The 19,363-nt window shown below is 49.9% G+C and overlaps 1 protein-coding gene across 3 annotated transcripts in view; it reads left to right on the plus strand.

Annotated features, from left to right (window-relative positions):
• The window catches only part of LOC119978319 (polymeric immunoglobulin receptor-like), a 49,578-nt gene that overhangs the window by 9,507 nt on the left and 20,708 nt on the right, over positions 1-19,363 (plus strand). Inside the window, exons 3-6 of one of the 3 annotated variants that reach the window (XM_038819860.1) lie at positions 1,342-1,668; positions 2,654-2,684; positions 3,609-3,715; positions 4,585-4,840. The exons of 1 other annotated variant lie outside the window; for it this stretch is intronic. In XM_038819860.1, the coding sequence (XP_038675788.1) occupies positions 1,342-1,668; positions 2,654-2,684; positions 3,609-3,715; positions 4,585-4,604 (485 nt within the window). In that variant the 3' untranslated portion in view covers positions 4,605-4,840. Of the gene's footprint in view, positions 1-1,341; positions 1,669-2,653; positions 2,685-3,608; positions 3,716-4,584; positions 4,841-19,363 lie in introns of those variants that run through there. One more of the 3 variants, XM_038819861.1, reaches the window with a different exon arrangement.

The following is a 19,363-nucleotide window of genomic DNA, read 5'->3' on the forward strand; positions in this document are numbered from 1 at the left end:
ATCCGCCCATCTTTCCACCTTTTTTCCCTACTCATTCCCTCCCTGCCTTCTCTGTTGCTCCGTCTCTTCCCACCACCCTCCCAGCCCTGAGCATGCAGGTCGCAGGGAAGGCCGGAACTAGAAATGACCCAGGTGTCCAGCTCTACTGCACGTAGTGTACTGGACGTCAATGGGCCGGGGACAGGGGGGACAGGGGGGAGGAGGGGGGGGGGGGGGGGGGGGTGACCATCAGAGATGCAGAGACGAGATTGGCGAGATGGGGGTGGGGGAACAACCAGGCCACCGAAACTCACTCCTATTGTCCTGAGCCCTCATAATTTCTTCCCAGTTCGACAATTAATAGATTACTAAAATGGATTAAGTGCTGATGGGATATAATAATAATAATCTTTATTATTGTCACAAGTAGGCTTACGATAACACTGCAATGAAGTTACAGTGAAAATTCCCCTAGTCGCCACATTCCGGCGCCTGTTCGGGTACAAGGAGGGAGAATTCAGAATGTCCAAATTCCCTAACAGCCCCTCTTTCGGGACTTGTGGGAGGAAAGCGGAGCACCCGGAGCACGCAGACACGGGGAGAACGTGCAGACTCTGCACAGACAGTGACCCAAGCTGGGAATCGAACCTGGGACCCTGGCGTCATGAAGCCACTGTGCTAATCACTGTGCTACCGTGCTGCTGACTTCCCACTTATTAATTAATAATAATAGTAACGCCTGCTGTCTTTCATCACATCTGACATCAAAGTTGGCAAAATACTGCTGACGGCATGAAAAACCCTTCCCAAATTAGAACACGATGTCATTGAATCATAGAATTTACAGCGCAGAAGGAACATCTGACCATTTTCTTTAGTATAAAAGCAGTTCAGCAGTTAATCTCAGACCCAATGGTTCTGGCGATGAAAACTGAAACTCCATTTGACCTACAAGTAACAAACTCACATTGTTTGTATATTTTTAGTGTTTATCCAAAGCGATGCTCAGTTTGTGTCCAACAGGCCTGGAGTTGGGGTCCCTTCATCCACTTTAAAAATTCACCCACCCGAACGTTCTGAGCAATTTCACTGCAGCTACAGAAATAGAAATGGTTCACTAAACGTAGACCCACACACCTCTGAAATATTAAATTAAAGGTTTAGAACGAGCAGGAATTGAACGCAGGAGCCTTCAATGATTACAGTGCATGTTACACTATAATCCAGTCCGTACATTAAAAACAGAAAATATTTCTGACATTTTCAACATTTGGCTGGTTTATTATATTTTGAGCAATATAAAGATGCTCAGTTTTTCAGCATTTTGAACTTTTATTGATTGTGTTTCTCATTTATCAACAGGTACATGGGAGCCAATTGTATCAGAGATCAGTGGTGTTGTGGGAAATGTCGCCACTGTACCATGTCTGTACACGGAGGAGGAGAATTACTATAAGAAATTCCTGTGTAAAGTAACCTCTATAAATAAATGCACCATTATTGCCAGCTCTGATGGGGCTGTAACCAATCTGCAAAATGGGAGTGTTTCAATCACTATTAATAATTCTCATAATTTTGCTGTTACCCTGGGCAACATTAATAAAGCTGATGAAGGAGAGTACTGGTGTGGAGCAGTGACAGTAAAGAACATAAAGATCGTCCAGGTAAAACATCTGACAACTGCTGAAGGTAAGGTTCAATATAAAATTATTATCATTCAATCAGTGTTGAATTAAACTCACAAAACAATAACAATTGGTCAATGCTTAGTTCTTTATTTACACAACCCTACTTCATCTCAACCTTTCAGCCCATCCTTCTCTTACTTTCCCCCTCGCTAAGATTAGCTCAATTTCCCCCGAAGAGCATCTATGAAATTTGTCACAATTACACCTTGTGGTACAGGTAGAACGTCTCAGATCCGCTGACCAAAAAAACAACAGTGTCCGTCCACAAACCAGACATTTTTAGGATGCTCAAGGCACCAATTTTAACTGATTGAAATTTTTAAAAACGCGCTGGACAACTCGGCTAGGAGCCACGTTGGCACGATGTGGCTCCAGACTAGATACTGGCTTCACCATCCACTCTATCCGCCGCTCCATATGATCCTTACACCAGCTGACCCAGCCTCACATGAACCACCCGTGGCCTGGACTGCCCACCCTGCACCCCAGCAAGATCTGAAAGCCATGACTGGATTGGAGGTACTGTCCCTAGTTCCACATTTAACAAGTTCCGGCTTCTATCAGCTCTCTGGGTATAGTGTCCAAAACTTTCACTAATACTACAAGAAAATGTTGATATTAAAAATATGTTGAAAGTTTGTGCAATACCTCACAGATTATTGTCCTTCCAACACTATAAGCTCTTTGTGAAGGCCCCTCAGAATCTACCTTTTCCTCAGCTTTCGTGTCAGTCAAGGACAAAGACGTCCTCTCAAAAATCATTGTTCATTCATCCTGTGTTTGACTAATTGGCTTAAGAAAACTTAATCAGCAAGTGTCCAGGAAAAACGTAACATTTTCCTACCCTTCTGGCCACCCACTCCCACCATTTCGCTGCTCACAATACCCAGGTTCACTTTCCATAAATACAGTACGTTGAAGATAATAATTGTGGTAGTTGGCAGTTATTCATCAAATTATTCATACATGTTTATTTCTGACAATAGGAAGACCAAATGGTTCCAACGATACCTCAAGGTAAGATTTTAAATTGCAACTTCTAAATATCAGTTTTGTGCCACCCTCATTGAAGCCACGGTTGTTAGATAATCCTGCTTTCCTCACAGGTCATGATGAGCAATGCAATGTTATTAAATTACTATAATCCACGCAACCACCATATTGATGCCATATATTTCCTCATAATTCTGCCATTGATTGTCTTCCCATTTAATACACACATATCGAAGCCAGGGAGTGACGTTTTTCAGACCTTGGCAGTAATCATTCGGTGCGATAATATGAGAGAGTGACATTAACACTTTCTGCTGATTCCTTCCCTTACGGAACATCCGACACCCCAGCCCAGCGTTTATTCATTCACGAGATGTCGATGCTGCTGAAAAACCCTCATTCATTGCCCATCCCTCGTTGCCCTTGATAAAGTATTGGTAAGCCACCACCTTGAACCACTGCTGTCCATGTGATGTCGATACACCCACCGGTGTTGTTCGGTGGAGAGGGTTTTGACGCAGAAAAGGTGAAGGAATCATGATCCACTTACAGGTCAAGTTAGTGTGGTAGTTAAGAAGGTGAATTTGAGGTGGTGCTGCTTTACCTGTTGGCCTTGTCTTTCCAACTGGTGATGGTCACAGGTTTGGAAGGTGTTACTGGAGAAGCCTTCGAAAGTTGCTGTCATGCATCCTCAACAGAGAGATGCAGTCTCACCAGAACACAGCTCGTCTCTGCGCAATTCCTGTTAGAGATATTTTCCCTGTGTGTACAAAGCCCAAAACTCCGAGGCGTGACTACACTTTGAAAATCACCCCATAGCTCGGACAAACTGTCACTCCGTTCATTATAATTTTGCAGAATTGTTTTGACATTATTGATGGTCATGTTGCATAAACTGTGAGTTAAATTATTTTGTACTGTATTAATTATAATTCCTTGTTTAATCAGAGAGGTTCTGCTGAAGATATGGACTATATTCCGTTGGCTGCTCTTTGCGGCTATGGCTGTTTGCTCCGCTTCAGTCACATGCTACGCACATTTTGCAAAAGGGCCAGGTATAAAATATGAAATCTATTTGCTCTAATATTTACAGATATTTTACTTCAGCCTAAAAGCTCAGGCACTTTGAAAGTTGCCAAGAAAAGCAACGCATAATCCACAAGAAAATAAGTTCTCCCTGTGAAATTTTAACAAGGGAGCCATTCGAGTGTGGTAACAATGACCTTTGGGGTGAATTTTAAACTCGTTAACAGAAAGGATAAAAATGTTAGTTCATCAGGAGATTTCATTTTTACGCGGGAGCGCAAGGTGGGGAAAATTTAAGTCGGCAGTCAAGGCAAAGCACTGTTTAATTAAATTATTTATTTATAATGCATGCCTGTGTACAAAGGCGGCCTTGAACATGGGTAAAGGAGGATCAATAGTGCCCCTGAGGGCAGCACGGTGGTGCATTGGGTCCCAGGTTCGATCCCGGCTCTGGGTCACTGTACGTGTGGAGTTTGCACATTCTCCCCGTGTTTGCGTGGGTTTCGCCCCCACAACCCAAAGATGTGCAGGGTAGGTGGATTGGCCACACTAAATTGCCCCTTAATTGGAAAAAATGAATTGGGTACTCTAAATTTATTTTTAAAAAACAGTGCCCCTGGACCAGGCACAGCATTGCATTGTATAATCTGGAACCCATGATGTGCCCCAGAGCTGTGGGCACCAGATGTAAAATAGAGAGCTTCCCTGAACCCAGGAAATTGGAGCGAGATCACAGTGCGAGGTTATGGCAAACAAACCTCAGCACTTACATCAGAATATCTCCATCCGCACTCTCACCTATTTTATCACCAGTATCGCTTGAAGTATTTGCCTTACAGAAAAAAGTGAATCCATCCGTTTTCCTCATTCCGATTGTTTAAATTCATTTGTTATACAGTTCTGCAGGCCAGCAAATGATCGTTTCTGTGGAAACATCAGCCAGAGAACACCAATGGGATCAGAGCTGCACTCGAAGACCGGCCAGAAGGTTGACTAATACCTACACGAATGACCAGAATATTTTCACCTTGCTTTTAGAAGTTACTTTCCCATATTGCAGTGTTTTATACTTTATGACAATCTGAAAAGCTTTGTAAAGTCTTCACAAATTGTGCGAGCTGCTTTGATTATAATAAAAACAACTAGATGATAAACTTTGTTGATTTTTTTTGACATTAAGGAGCAGTGGATGCCGGAACACTAAAGAAATTTGAGGAGGAGATAACCAGGTTTTTAATTAGTGGTGGGATGAAGTATTATGGGAATGGGCAGGATGGTGGGAGATCAGGCCTGGACGAGATCAGCCAAGATTGTTAGGGAGGCGATGGTACAGTAGTGTTGTCATTAGACCAGTAATCCAGAGGTGCGGGATCCTAGTTCAAATCCCACCTTGGCAGATGGTGAAATTTCAATTCAATAAAAAAATCTGGAATGAAAAGTAGAATGATGACCATTGCCGATTGTCGTAAAAACCCATCTAGTTCACTAAGGTCTTTCAGGAAAGGGAATCAGCCGTCCTTACCGGTCTGGCCGAAATGTGACTCCAGATACACACAACAATCCTTCGCCCCTCAGTTCAAGGGCAATTAGGGATGGGTAACAAATGCTGGCCCAGCCCAGCGACGCCCACATCCAAAGAGCGAATTTTAAAAAGTATTGAATGGCGGAGCAGGGCCGAGGGTTTGAAATGCTGACTCCTGCTCCTGGTTCCTATGGTCTTACGTTTGTGTCCTTATAAGTAAAATGCGATTTCAGAAATTTTTATATGAACCCAGAATTCATATTTAATGATATTACTAGGGAATTACTAAACCCAAGGTCACTCTGAGTTGGAAGGTTGTGAATGAGTTTTGTTGTCCAGCAGCTACAATAGCTGATCCTCTCGCTTCGGAATCTCTTTGTCCAGCCACATGACTTTTAAAGTTCTGCAAGAGGGAATTATTTTGTGCTCACCCAACAGGATTACTTCTCTTAATCCCTCATTCATGTGGCCAATTGTGAGTGTTCACACCCACCAGTCAAATGCTAGCTGTTTAATTCTTTCTAATTCAAGGAAGGTTAAGTGGGCTTTTTGCAAGAATTCCTAAATCCCATAGATACATAGATGATAGGAGCAGGAGGGGGCCTTTTCGCCCTGCGAGCCTGCTCCGCCATTCATCACAATCATGGCTGATCATCCAACTCAATAGCCTAATCCTGCTTTCTCCCCATGGCCTTTGATCCCATTCTCCCCAAGTGCTGTATCCAGCCACCTCTTGAATATATTCAATGTTTCAGCATCAACTACTTCCTGTGGTAATGAATTCCACAGGCTCACCACTCTTTGGGTGAAGAAGTGTCTCCTCATCTCTGTCCGAAATGGTTTACCCAGAATCCTCAGGCTATGACCCCTGTTTCTGGACACACCCATCATTGGTAACATCTGAGGGTTGGGGGGTGGGGTGTGTGCAGAGTGCCACCCCCCCCCCCAACAGCCTCCTGCCTTCCTGAGTACGAGGGGCTGAGGCCATGACTGCAGAACAAGTTAATGGAACCCTTCCCGCCACCTCCGTCAGCTTCCCACACAACTCCTGGGAGACATCGGGGGGTTTATAACGCTGTGGTAGTATGACTACTGGTACTCCGGTACCTAGCAATGCCGAGACACCATTAGTGGAGACGGCTCGCTGCTCATTGGTATGTAACACTAGTCACCCATTGGTTAGAACTGTAAGGTAGCTCCGCCCTGTAAGGCGGGGTATAAGAGCCCGTGTATTCCCCACAGCTTCCTTTCTGTACCTGAGCTGCTGGGGAAACATCTTGTGTATTAAAGCCTTCAGTTCGGACTACAACCTGGCTTCTGTGGTCAATTAATAGTGCATCAATTTAATAGACAAGATTTTAACGGATGGAGGTCCGCATCAAGCCGGAGTGTCGACAACTTAGCCCCCATGCGACTAACGCAGCAGCAACCTTTAAGCACTGGTTAGCATGTTTTAACGGCTACCTCGGCACGGCAGAAAGCACACCTACGAGGGAGCAGAAACTGCAGATCTTGCACTCGAGAGTGGGCCTGGACATCTATAGGCTCATCAAGGACGCTACTGACCGGGCGTTAATTTATTGCTTCTCTTTTGTATTTACGGCAGTGGGGGGGGGGGGGGGGGGGGGGGGGGAGTTCTGTTTTTTTTTGTTCTTAGAATTTTCGGTTATTGTTTTCAATTTTGTGAAAATGTGAAAATTTGAATAAAAATTAATTTTTTTTAAAAAAGGACGCTACTGACTACGATTCCGCAATGGAACTACACAAAGGACATTATATCCACCCAGTAAACCAAGCCTACGCCCGGCACCTGCAGGCAACGAGGCGGCAGAGCCCTGGTGAGTCACTAGACAAGTTCTATCGTGCGCTCCTCGTGCTACGGAGAAACTGCAGCTTCCCACAGGTTTCGGCTAACGAACATACTGAATTATTGATCTGGGACGCTTTTGTTGCGGGTATGCAGTCCCCACAAATCCACCAGAGACTGCTCGTGAAAGAAACTCTGGGCCTCAAGGAGGCACAGGCCTCGCCGACTCGCTGGGTGTGGCCTCCCAAAACACCCACGGCTACGTCCCCGACCGCGCGCCGGCCCCCTGGGCAGTGTGGAATTCCCCCTCAGTGGACTCTGAATCGCCTGAGGCCTGCGCTGCGAGACACCCCAGCAACCCCGCTGGGCCCCGTTGTTGTTTCTGCGGGCAAGCGAAACACCCCCGACAGCGCTGCCCAGCCCGTTCGGCAACGTGTAAGGGGTGCGGCAAAAAGGGCCATTTCATGGCGGTCTGCCCGGCCCGGGCGGTCGCTGCGGTCCCGGGCGGCGAGTGCGGATCGCGGCTCCAACCCTCTCCACGGGTACCATGCGGCCCATGAATATCGCCATCTTCCTCCCTCAGCGCCACGTGGGGCCTCCGGGCGCTGCCATCTTGCTCCGCAGACGCCACGTGCGGGGGGATGGGCGCCGCAATTTTGTCCACCCTCAGCCATGCGCGACCAGTGGGCGCCGCCATCTTGGACCGGCTCCAAGGACCTCAGAGCGGGTGACCACACACCGCCCGATGATGACTCTGAACTCCTGCCACAGCTGGCACCGGTGACCCGGGACCAGTCTCGACCCTGCACTCTTTCCACAGCAACGACAATGGTATTGATCAACGGGCACGAGACGTCCTGTCTGCTCGACTCTGGGAGCACGGAGAGCTTTATACATCCTGAGACAGTAAGGCGCTGTTCTCTTCCTGTCCACCCCGTCAATCAAAAATCTCCCCGGCCTCTGGCTCCCATTCAGTTGAAATAAAAGGGTATTGTGTAGCGAACCTCACGGTCCAGGGAAGCGAGTTCAAGAATTACAGGCTCTACGTCCTCCCCTACCTCTACGCGGCCACACTCCTAGGGTTGGATTTTCAGTGTAATCTTCAGAGGCTAACGTTTAAATTCGGCGGCCCTACACCCCCTCTCACTGTCTGCAGCCTCGCGACCCTCAAGGTCGACCCCCCCCCTCCCTATTAGCAAACCTCAGCCCGGATTGCCACCCCGTCACTCCAGCAGTAGACGGTACAGTGCCCAGGACCTGACGTTCATCAGGACCGAGGTCCAGCGGCCTCTGAGGGAAGGGGTCATCGAAGCCAGCAACAGCCCCTGGAGAGCTCAAGTTGTGGTGGTAAAGACCGGGGACAAGAACAGGATGGTCATCGATTACAGCCAGATCATCAACAGGTTTACGCAACTGAATGCGTACCCCCTACCCCGTATATCCGACCTGGTCAACAGGATCGGGCAGTAGAAGGTCTTCTCCACGGTAGACCTAAAGTCCGCCTGCCACCAGCTCCCCATCCGCGCGAGTGATCGCAGGTATACTGCGCTCGAGGCGGATGGGCGATTCTACCACTTCTTAAGGGTTCCCTTCGGTGTCACAAACGGGATCTCAGTCTTTCAGCGAGAAATGGACCGAATGGTCGACCAATACGGTTTATGGGCAACATTCCCGTATCTCAATAATGTCACCATCTGCGGCCACGATCAGCAGGACCACGACACCAACCTCCGCAAATTCCTCCAGACTGCAAAACTCCTGAACCTAACGTATAACAAGGATAAATACGTGTTTGGCACCGACCGTCTAGCCATCCTCGGCTACGTAGTGCGAAATGGAGTGATAGGCCCCGACCCGGAACACATGCGCCCCCTTATGGAGTTCCCCCTCCCTCACTGCTCCAAGGCCCTGAAGCGCTGCCTCGGGTTCTTCTCTTACTACGCCCAGTGGGTCCCCAACTACGCCGACAAAGCCCGTCCTCTTATCCAAACAACTACTTTCCCCCTGTCGAGGGAGGCCCGCCAGGCCTTCAGCCGCATCAAAGCGGATATCGCAAAGGCCACGATGCGCGCCATCGACGAGTCCCTCCCCTTCCAAGTCGAGAGCGACGCGTCTGACGTGGCTCTGGCGGCCACCCTCAACCAAGCGGGCAGACCCGTGGCCTTCTTCTCGCGTACCCTCCATGCTTCCGAAATCCGCCACTCCTTGGTCGAGAAGGAAGCACAGGCCATAGTAGAAGCTGTGCGACATTGGAGGCATTACCTGGCCGGCTGGAGGCTTACCTCCTCACGGACCAACGGTCGGTAGCTTTCATGTTCGACAATGTACAGCCGGGCAAGATAAAGAACGATAAGATCTTGCGGTGGAGGATCGAATTATCCACCTATAACTACGAGATCCTGTATTGTCCCAGGAAGCGAAACGAGCCTCCCGATGCCCTGTCCCGCGGCACATGTGCCAAAGCACAAGTGGACCGCCTCCGAGCCCTTCACGAGGACCTCTGCCACCCCAGGGTCACTCGTTTCTTCCATTTCGTAAAGACCCGCAACCTGCCCTACTCCATCGAGGAGGTCAGAACAGTCACTAGGAACTTCCACATCTGCACGGAGTGCAAGCTGCACTTCTACCGTCCAGAGAAAGCGCATCTGATAAAGGCTTCCCATCCCTTTGAACTCCTCAGCATGGACTTCAAAGGACCCCTCCCCTCTACCAACCGCAACACGTACTTCCTCAACGTGATGACGAGTACTCCTGCTTCCCGTTCGCCATCCCCTGCCCCGACATGACCACAACCACAATCATCAAAGCAGTCCACAGCATTTTTTCCCTGTTCGGACTACCCGCCTACATACACAGTGATAGGGGGTCCTCCTTTATGAGTGACGAACTGCGTCAATTCCTGCTTAGCAAGGCAATTGCCTCGAGCAGGACGACCAATTACAATCCCCGGGGTAACGGACAGGTTGAGAGGGAGAACGGAACAGTCGGGAAGACCATCCTACTGGCCCTACGGTCCAGAAATCTCCCGGTACCCCGCTGGCAGGAGGTCCTCCCAGACGCCCTCCACTCCATCCGGTCTCTGCTCTGCACTGCAACTAACCAAACACCTTACGAACGTCTCCTTGTCTTCCCTAGGAAGTCCTCCTCAGGGACCTCGCTCCCGACCTGGTTGGCAGCCCCCGGGCCCATCCTGCTCCGGAAACACGCGCGGGCACACAAGTCGGACCCGTTTTTCGAAAGGGTCCTCTACTCCATGCTAACCCCCAGTACGTGTACGTGGAGTACCCCGACGGCCGACAAGACACGGTCTCCCTATGGGACCTGGCGCCCGCTGGATCCCCTCCCTTGCCCTCGACGCCAGCCCCACCTTCCCCCCCACCGGCGCACCTCACTGTCGCCCCCTGCCTTGGACAACCGGTTTTCCCACTGGCCCTGCCTGGAACCCCCCCACCCCCCCTCCCCCCACCCCCCGCCCACGACTGCACTCTACAGACGCTCCCTTCCCTGGTCAGTCAACCTCCCCACCAGCGCCATCTAGAGGTCTGGATGCCGCCTCCCCGGGTCGGCCACCCTCACCAGCGCCATCTAGGGGTCTTGAAGCCGCTATGGGGACTGGATCCACGCTCCCGGAGTCACAAACGCCTGCACCTACTTTACACTGGTTTAGGTACAACAGTTATACAATTTTCCAAAATTCAGTACCCACCCCAGTTGGACTATATCCAATCCTTGTATCTGTCAATTTTATCTTCACCAATGAAGTTTATTTTAGGCAGCATGGTGACTGCGTGATCAGCTCATGATTTAGCCCCATCCTGTTCCCTGGCCTCTGTCATTTTCATATCCATGTTCCTTTGCTCCCCCCTGTCCCATGTCGCTTATCTCAATCAGTCCCTGCCCAGCTGATTCTTCGTTCTGGGTGCAGGGTGTTGAAGCTGGTTCCTCTTTGTGCCATGGCCTGTCTGAGCGCAGGATGTTGGGCCACTGATAAGAAGTATTCACTGAGCTGACTGTGTTACTGCTGGCCACACTATTCCTGTCTAATTCTGCCTATCTTGAGAACTCGGTCACGTTAGCTTAAATCCCATCATACATCCCGCCCACTACTTATTAGCCAGAGTTTAAATGCCTGTCACTGCTATGTTCTACATGTTTAATGGTTAATAATGATTACTGGGGATACGTTCGATGATTAATCTCAATTCTTAACAAGTTAATTTATGTAGAATTATTCTAGTGTTATCCTAGCAATCCGGTTTTAAGGGGTCATACCTCAGGACACCCCCCTTCACTGCTGCTGCTGCTGCTGGTGGAGCTGCTGGTGCTGCTGGTGGAGCTGCTGTTTCTGCTGCTGGTGGAGCTGCTGCTTCTGCTGCTGCTGCTGCTGCTGCTGGTGGAGCTGCTGGTTCTGCTGCTGCTGCTGGTGGACCTGCAGGTTCTGCTGCTGCTGCTGGTGGAGCTGCTGGTTCTGCTGCTGCTGCTGGTGGAGCTGCTGGTTCTGCTGCTGCTGCTGCTGGTGGAGCTGCTGTTTCTGCTGCTGGTGTTGGCAGAGCTGCTGCTTGTGTTCTGGTGCTGCTGCTGGAGCTGCTGGTGGAGCTGCTGGAGCTGCTGGTGGAGCTGCTGGTTCTGCTGCTGGAGCTGCTGGTGCTGGCAGTGCTGCTGTTTGTGTTTTCAAATGGATTTGTCAGTTCAGGTAAAATGACAGAGAATAGCACAAGGACTGCAAGATACCCAACCATCATTGAGCAGGGATGAAACCTAAATATCCAATGAGGGCAGCACGGTAGCATTGTAGATAGCACAATCGCTTCACAGCTCCAGGGTCCCAGGTTCGATTCCTGCTTGGGTCACTGTCTGTGAGGAGTCTGCGCATCCTCCCCGTGTGTGCGTGGGTTTCCTCCGGGTGCTCCGGTTTCGTCCCACAGTCCAAAGATGTGCAGGTTAGGTGGATTGGCCATGATAAATTGCCCTTAGTTTCCAAAATTGCCCTTAGTGTTGGGTGGGGTTACTGGGATAGGGTGGAGTTGTTGACCTTGGGTAGGGTGCTCTTTCCAAGAGCCGGTGCAGACTCGATGGGCTGAATGGCCTCCTTCTGCACTGTAAATTCTATGAATAAGGGAAAAATGTTACATGTCATAAAACGACATTCGCAAAATGGCAAAGGAAGTTTGTGAAAAAGTTTTGTGAGAAACAGATTTATGTTGTAGAAACAAAGCTCAGGGGAGTCAGCGAAATGTTTATTTCAAAGTCAAAATTTCACTTCAAATTGCGTACAATCAGCTCCAATCAGGATTGTCTCTAACAGTGTGTTTTATATTACACTGTTACCAATTGATTGCCACAACCCATGTCTTACAAGTAGCAAACAAATCTGTAAAGTATCAATTTCTGACAACTATCAACGACTGCAAACTTAATAATAACAACAATAATCTTTATTAGTGTCACAAGTCGGCTTACATTAACACTGCAATGAAGTTAATGTGAAAATCCCCTGGTCGCCACATTCCGGCGACTGTTCGGGTACACAGAGGGAAAATTCAGAATGTCCAATTCACCTAACAAGCACGTCTTTTGGGACTTGTGGGAGGAAACCGGAGCACCCGGAGAAACCCCACGCAGACACGGGGAGAAAGTGCAGACTCCGCACAGACTGTGACCCAAGCCGGGAATCGAACCCGGGACCCTGGCGCTGTGAAACAATAGTGCTAACCACTGTTTGAACAAGTTCATTATTTGATTCTCGGTAAATCACTCGGGTCTGAAGATTCAGGCTCTGTCCCGTTTGAAGCCTTTGTAAATCCTGGGTAGAGCAGTGTGCCAAGCCGTTGATTACCACAGAATGCCAACAGCTACATTACTGAGTTTGAACCGGACAGCTGTTTCCTCTTCAACTAAATGAGTTGGATAGAAACTACATTCTTTCCTCAATATCAATACTGCTCCTCCGTATCTACTGCGTACAAACCAGCTGCTTTCTGACAGCCGAATGCCCGAGTGGCAGACCTGCCCCCTTGACACCCACCAAGCTGGGCATGGGCATGAAGACGGAGCTGGGAGACCTGTGTTATGGGCCAGAGTTTAGAAAACACCAAATTATATCATGGAGTTCACCTGATCTATAACTGTTTATTGATTCTGGTTACGATGAGCACAAGAGCCTGCCTTTCAAGTGTTATTCAACAGAGTTCTCAGGCGCTTTTCATCATTTGAATAAAAACACACAGTAAGAATTTGTGTCAACTGCAAACATAAAGATCCCACACAGCTACAGTAATCGATGTATAACCCTTAGTGAATTTCCCCTTAACTGTTCCAATTCAATAACAAAATCCAAGTAAAGCCAGAAACCCCTTTTCAAATGCATACCCCGGCACCCTTACTGGAATAAGACTTGTTATTGAGACTCAGTTCCCCCTTTTCAAACAGCAGGTTTGAATTCCTTCCAGAAAGCAATTATCTCTTTTAAGTCATCAAACAGTCTGGAAGCAGCTTTTAAAATGAAGATAGAGAGACACTGCTTTCAACCTGTGCAGTTCAAACTCAGTCCAAAATTCAAAGCGAACGTCAAACCCAGAGCCACAGCCCAGTTCCATCCACACAATGACATCACTAAAGCCATGTGATAAGACAAACACATTTCTTAAAGGGACACTCACGTGATACCTGCCCATTTTCAACGTGCCACCCACCCCCTGCCTGGACTCGCAATCATTCCAGGAGGGAATCTGCCCCATGGTGGTGATGCAACGGGGTCAGCAGCTGCCTGGCCATCCCTCAGACCACCAGGGAGCCGCTGCAATTGGATTTGCTCTTGACCAATTTCCAAACCCAGGATCTTTGGCAAGGCTTTTCCCCGGTCGTCAAAGGTGACACGTCCAAGACTTTGAATGTGACCCTGGAAAACAGGTAACTTTGAAAAAAGGGGGGGAATAGGACAAATATTGCCCTCCGAATTGGCCTAGCCACCTATTCAGTTGTACCTAAACATGCAATAGAAAATTGGATAACAATGAAACCGTACCAACGGCCTGGAAATGACAAGGGCAAAAATGGCATTGTCGACCCTACAAAGTCCTCCACCAACACCAGGGGCTTCTGCCCAAATTGGGAGAGCTGTCTCCATAGTCAACATAGTCACACTGCCAGAATCCTACCTGACAGGATAGTGACCCAGACACCACCATCCCGTGGGTACGTCCTGTTCCACCAGCGGGACAGTCCCAGCAAAAGCGGTGGCAGCACAGTGGTATAGAGTCAGGGGGGATATGCCCTGGGAGTCCTCAGCATTGAGTCCAGGCAGGGCTGCACGGTGGCGCAGTGCTTAGCACTGCTGCCTCATGGCGCTGAGGTCCCAGGTTCGATCCCGGTTCCGGGTCACAGTCCGTGTGGAGTTTGCACATTCTCCCCGTGTCTGTGTGGTTGCCACCCCCACAACCCAAAAGGTGGATTGGCCACGCTAAGTTGCCCCTTAATTGGAAAAAAATAACTGGGTATTCTAAATTTATATTTTAAAAAGATCATTAACTCCAGACCTCATGGAGTCTCTTGTCTTTAGGTCAAACATGAGCTGGGAAAACCCCTGCTCAACACCGCGATTCGCAACCCCCCTCCCGGCTAATGAATCATTGTTCCTCCGTGTTGACCAACACTAGGGGGAAGCACTGAGGGTGACAAGAGTGCAGAGTGTACCGTGTCTGAGGGACTTTAATGTTCATCGTCAAGAGTGGCCTGGTAGCCCCACTACTGACCGAGCTGGCCCAGTCCTAAAAGATAAAGCTGCTTGACTGGGTCTGCGGCAGGTGGTAAGGGAACCAACAAGAAGGAAAAGATTACTTGGCGTCACCCTGGCCAATCTGCCTGCAGCAGCTGAATCTGTGGGTAGGAGTGTCCCCCACACCGTACTTGTGGAGACAAAGTCCCAATTTCACATTGAGGGTCACCTCCATCGTGCTGGTTGGCACTAGCGATGAGCTAAATGGGACGGACTGTTGAGGGAGAGCTGATTGGTGGTGATTTAACTGGAGTGTTAACCACACCTCCGGAGAATGGCTAGGTTGAGAAGGCGGGGTCTTCATGGATAACCTCAGCCAGTGCGGGAATTGAACTTGTGATGTTAGCGTCACTCCACATCGCGTACCAGCCGTGCAGCCAACTGTGCTAACAACCCCCCAAACCCAGACTGTAGTAATGTCTGATAAACCTTAGCACCACTGCAGATATCTTTCTGGGCCTCTCACAATCCAATGTCTTATCGATTCTCTGTGACTTCACTCGCTCAAGAATAACCTGTTCTAGTTCCCAGTTTCCTCTGTTCCGTTTACTCCACATTTCCTGGAATCCTCTCTTCATTTCTCTTGTCTCCACTTGGGATCTCTGCACTTGTTTTCTTCACCATTGCTCCATAGTATGGTTACCTTCTAGAAAAGCTGAGAGAGATGTTCCCTCTCTAGCCCCCCACCAACAGTTTCTAGCAGAGCTGTGAGATCGGCCTTCCCTCTCACTATCTTATCTCCAACTTAAAACAAATTCAGCTAAAACTAAGAACAAAGAGAATCCCTCCCCTCTGGAAAGTAGCCTACTGTTGCTCAGCAACCATTGCTAGTTTATTTGCTCACGCCACAGCCCTCTCAAAGCACAATGGAATTACAATTGGAAATGAACCAACCCCGACACATACACCTTTATGCAGCATCAATATAATTATAGGTTTTACCCTTCCCGGCACAGAAACATTAACTTAAACCCAAGGGATCAAACACCCCAGTTTGAAATGTTATGTATATGGTTAGGTTCGCATACCCTCAGTCTAGTTCCTCTTTACACACCCTGAATACCAATTCACAGATTCCCATCCCTCGAATTTTAAAGGATGTGTTTGAATGAATTTCCTGTGTAAAGCACCAAGAGGGTTATTTATTTTATTAATACAAATTACAGCAAAAAGCAAAACAACCAGATGTCCAAATTGAAAATATATTTTCAAAGAGAATATCTTTACTGAATATCGTAATGTGAGAATAGTCGGCGAACAAGAGATCATTTCCTCAAGTTGCAACCATTGGCATTTACACAAACTATGTTGTAAAGCAGTGTGATTGGTCAACTTCTCTTATCCTGTACGTGTTAGGCAGATATTTCTAGTTCGAGGAGGAAGGAAATGCTTCATCACAGATCTTTTGAACGATACAGAGACTCTTCTACTGAAACCTGTGGAAACCGTCACTGGGAGCATGGTTTTTACTGCATTGCTGTTCCTCACTTTGATATCAAGTAAGATTTTCAAATACTATATTTGGAATAACAGCTCACGTTTATGTCTGAGAACAATGGCACGACAATCCTATTTAAAAAATTCAGTTCGGGGATGTGGCGTCTCTGGTTTTGCCAGCATTTATGGCCCATCCCTCGTTGCCCTTCAGAAGGTGGCGGTGAGTTGCCTTCTTGAACCACAACGAGACTTTGAGGTGTAGGTACACCCACTGTGCTGTTAGGGAGAGAGTTCCAGGGTGTTGCCCCAGCGACAGTGAAGGAACGGCGATCTATTTCCTAGTCAGGGTGGTGAGTGACTTGGAGGGGAACCTCCAGGTGGTGGGGTTCCCAGGTATCTGCTGCTTTTGTCCTTCTAGATGGTAGTGGTTGTGGGTTTGGAAGGTGCTGTGGAAGGAACCTTGGTGAGTTACTATGGTGCATCTTGTAGATGGGACACACGGTATCCACTGTTCGGTGGTCGAGGGTTTGAATGTTTGTGGAAAGGCGAGTAATCAAGCGGGGCTGCTTTGTCCTGAATGGGTGTCCAGCTTCTTGAGTATTGTTGGAGCTGCACTCATCCAGGCAAGTGGAGAATATTCCATTGCACTCCTGACTTGTGTCTAGTAGATGGTGGACAGGTTTTGGGGTAGGAGGTGTGTTCTTCACCTCAGGATTCCTGTATTGTAGCTTCACCAGGTTGACACCTCATTTTTCAGTATTCCTGATGTTGTTCCTGGCATGCTCTCCTGCACTCTTCCGGGGCATTGCCGTGTCCGGGGCATTGCCGTATCCGGGGCATTGCCGTATCCGGGGCATTGTCGTGTCCGGGGCATTGCCGTGTCTGGGGCATTGTCGTGTCCGGGGCATTGCCGTGTCCGGGGCATTGCCGTTTCCGGGGCATTGCCATGTCCGGGGCATTGCCGTGTCCGGGGCATTGCCGTATTTGGGGCATTGCCATTTTTGGGGCATTGCCGTTTCCGGGGCATTGCCGTGTCCGGGGCATTGCCGTGTCCGGGGCATTGTCGTGTCCGGGGCATTGTCGTGTCCGGGGGCATTGCCGTGTCCGGGACATTGCCGTGTCCGGGGCATTGCCGTGTCCGGGGCATTGCCGTGTCCGGGGCATTGCCGTGTCCGGGGCATTGCCGTTTCCGGTGCAATGTCGTTTCCGGGGCATTGCCGTTTCCAGTGCATTGCCGTGTCCGGGGCATTGCCATTTCCGGGGCATTGCCATTTCCGGGGCATTGCCGTGTCCGGGGCATTGCCGTTTCTGGGGCATTGCCGTGTCCGGGGCATTGCCGTGTCCGGGGCATTGCCGTGTCCGGGGCATTACCGTGTCCGGGGCATTGCCGTGTCCGGGGCATTACCGTGTCCGGGGCATTGCCGTTTCCGGGGCATTACCGTGTCCGGGGCATTGCCGTTTCCGGTGCATTGCCGTGTCCGGGGCATTGCCGTTTCTGGGGCATTGCTGTGTCCGGGGCATTGCCGTGTCCGGGGCATTACCGTGTCCGGGGGCATTGCCGTGTCCGGGGCATTGCCGTGTCCGGGGCATTGCCGTGTCCGGGGCATTGCCGTGTCCGGGGCATTGCCATTTCCGGGGCATTGCCGTTTCCGGGGCGTTGCCGTGTCCGGGGCATTGCCGTGTCCGGGGCATTGCCGTGTCCGGGGCATTGCCATTTCCGGGGCATTGCCGTTTTTGGGGCATTGCCGTTTCCGGGGCTTTGCCGTGTCCGGGGCATTGCCGTGTCCGGGGCATTGCCGTTTCCGGGGCTTTGCCGTGTCCGGGGCATTGCCGTGTCCGGGGCATTGCCGTGTCCGGGGCATTGCCGTGTCCGGGGCATTGCTGTGTCCGGGGCATTGCCATGTCCGGGGCATTGCCGTTTCCGGGGCATTGCCGTTTCCGGGGCATTGTCGTTTCCGGGGCATTGCCGTGTCCGGGGCATTGCTGTGTCCGGGGCATTGCCATGTCCGGGGCATTGCCGTGTCTGGGGCATTACCGTGTCCGGGGCATTGCCGTGTCCGGGGCATTGCCATGTCCGGGGCATTGCCGTGTCCGGGGCATTGCCGTGTCCGGGGCATTGCCATGTCCGGGGCATTGCCGTGTCCGGGGCATTGCCGTGTCCGGGGCATTGCCGTTTCCGGGACATTGTCGTTTCCGGGGCATTGCCGTGTCCGGGGCATTACCGTGTCCGGGGCATTGCTGTTTCCGGGACATTGTCGTTTCCGGGACATTGTCGTTTCCGGGGCATTGCCGTGTCCGGGGCATTACCGTGTCCGGGGCATTGCCGTTTCTGGGGCATTGCCGTTTCCGGGGCATTGCCGTTTCCGGTGCATTGCCGTGTCCGGGGCATTGCCGTTTCCGGGACATTGTCGTTTCCGGGGCATTGCCGTGTCCGGGCCCTGGTTCGATGCCGGATGGTCCGTTCCTTTTTTGTGTTTTTCTAGCGGTTGGATATCACTGAGTGGGGATGGGCCATTTCAGAGGGCGTTTAAACGTCAACCACATTGGGGCTGGAGACACATGTGGGCCAGACCAGGTCAGGATGGTAGATGCAGATTTCCTTCCCTAAAGGGCATTAGTGAACCAGATGGGTTTTTAACAACCATTGACAACGGTTTCATGGTCATCATTAGATTTTTAATTCCAGAAATTTAACTGAATTTAAATCCCACCACCTGCCGTTGTGGGATTCGAACCCAATTCCCCAGATCATTGTCCTGGGTCTCTGGATTACACATCCAGCGACAATACCACTACACCACTGCCGCACAGGGGTAAAGAAACACAGACTCTGGGCCAAAGGAGGGAAGGTTGGAGGGGTTGACCAAAAGCTCCGTCAAAGGGATGGGTTTTAAAGAGGATCCTAAATGGGGAGAGGGAGTTGGCGAGGAGGAGGGGTTTAGCGATGGAGATTCAAAACTTTCGATCTGATTGAAAACTCAGCCATTAACAGAGGGGCAAAGGGAGGAACCGATGCACTTGTTTCGGAGGATTGGAGAGTTCTCTCAGGGAGGGGGATAATGGAATATCGGAGGATATTACAGGAATGAGAACAGATGACAACAATTTGCAAGATCTAGAGGTCCACATGGTACTGA

This window comes from Scyliorhinus canicula, chromosome 15, assembly GCF_902713615.1.
Source record: "Scyliorhinus canicula chromosome 15, sScyCan1.1, whole genome shotgun sequence".
Lineage (NCBI taxonomy): Eukaryota > Metazoa > Chordata > Chondrichthyes > Carcharhiniformes > Scyliorhinidae > Scyliorhinus > Scyliorhinus canicula.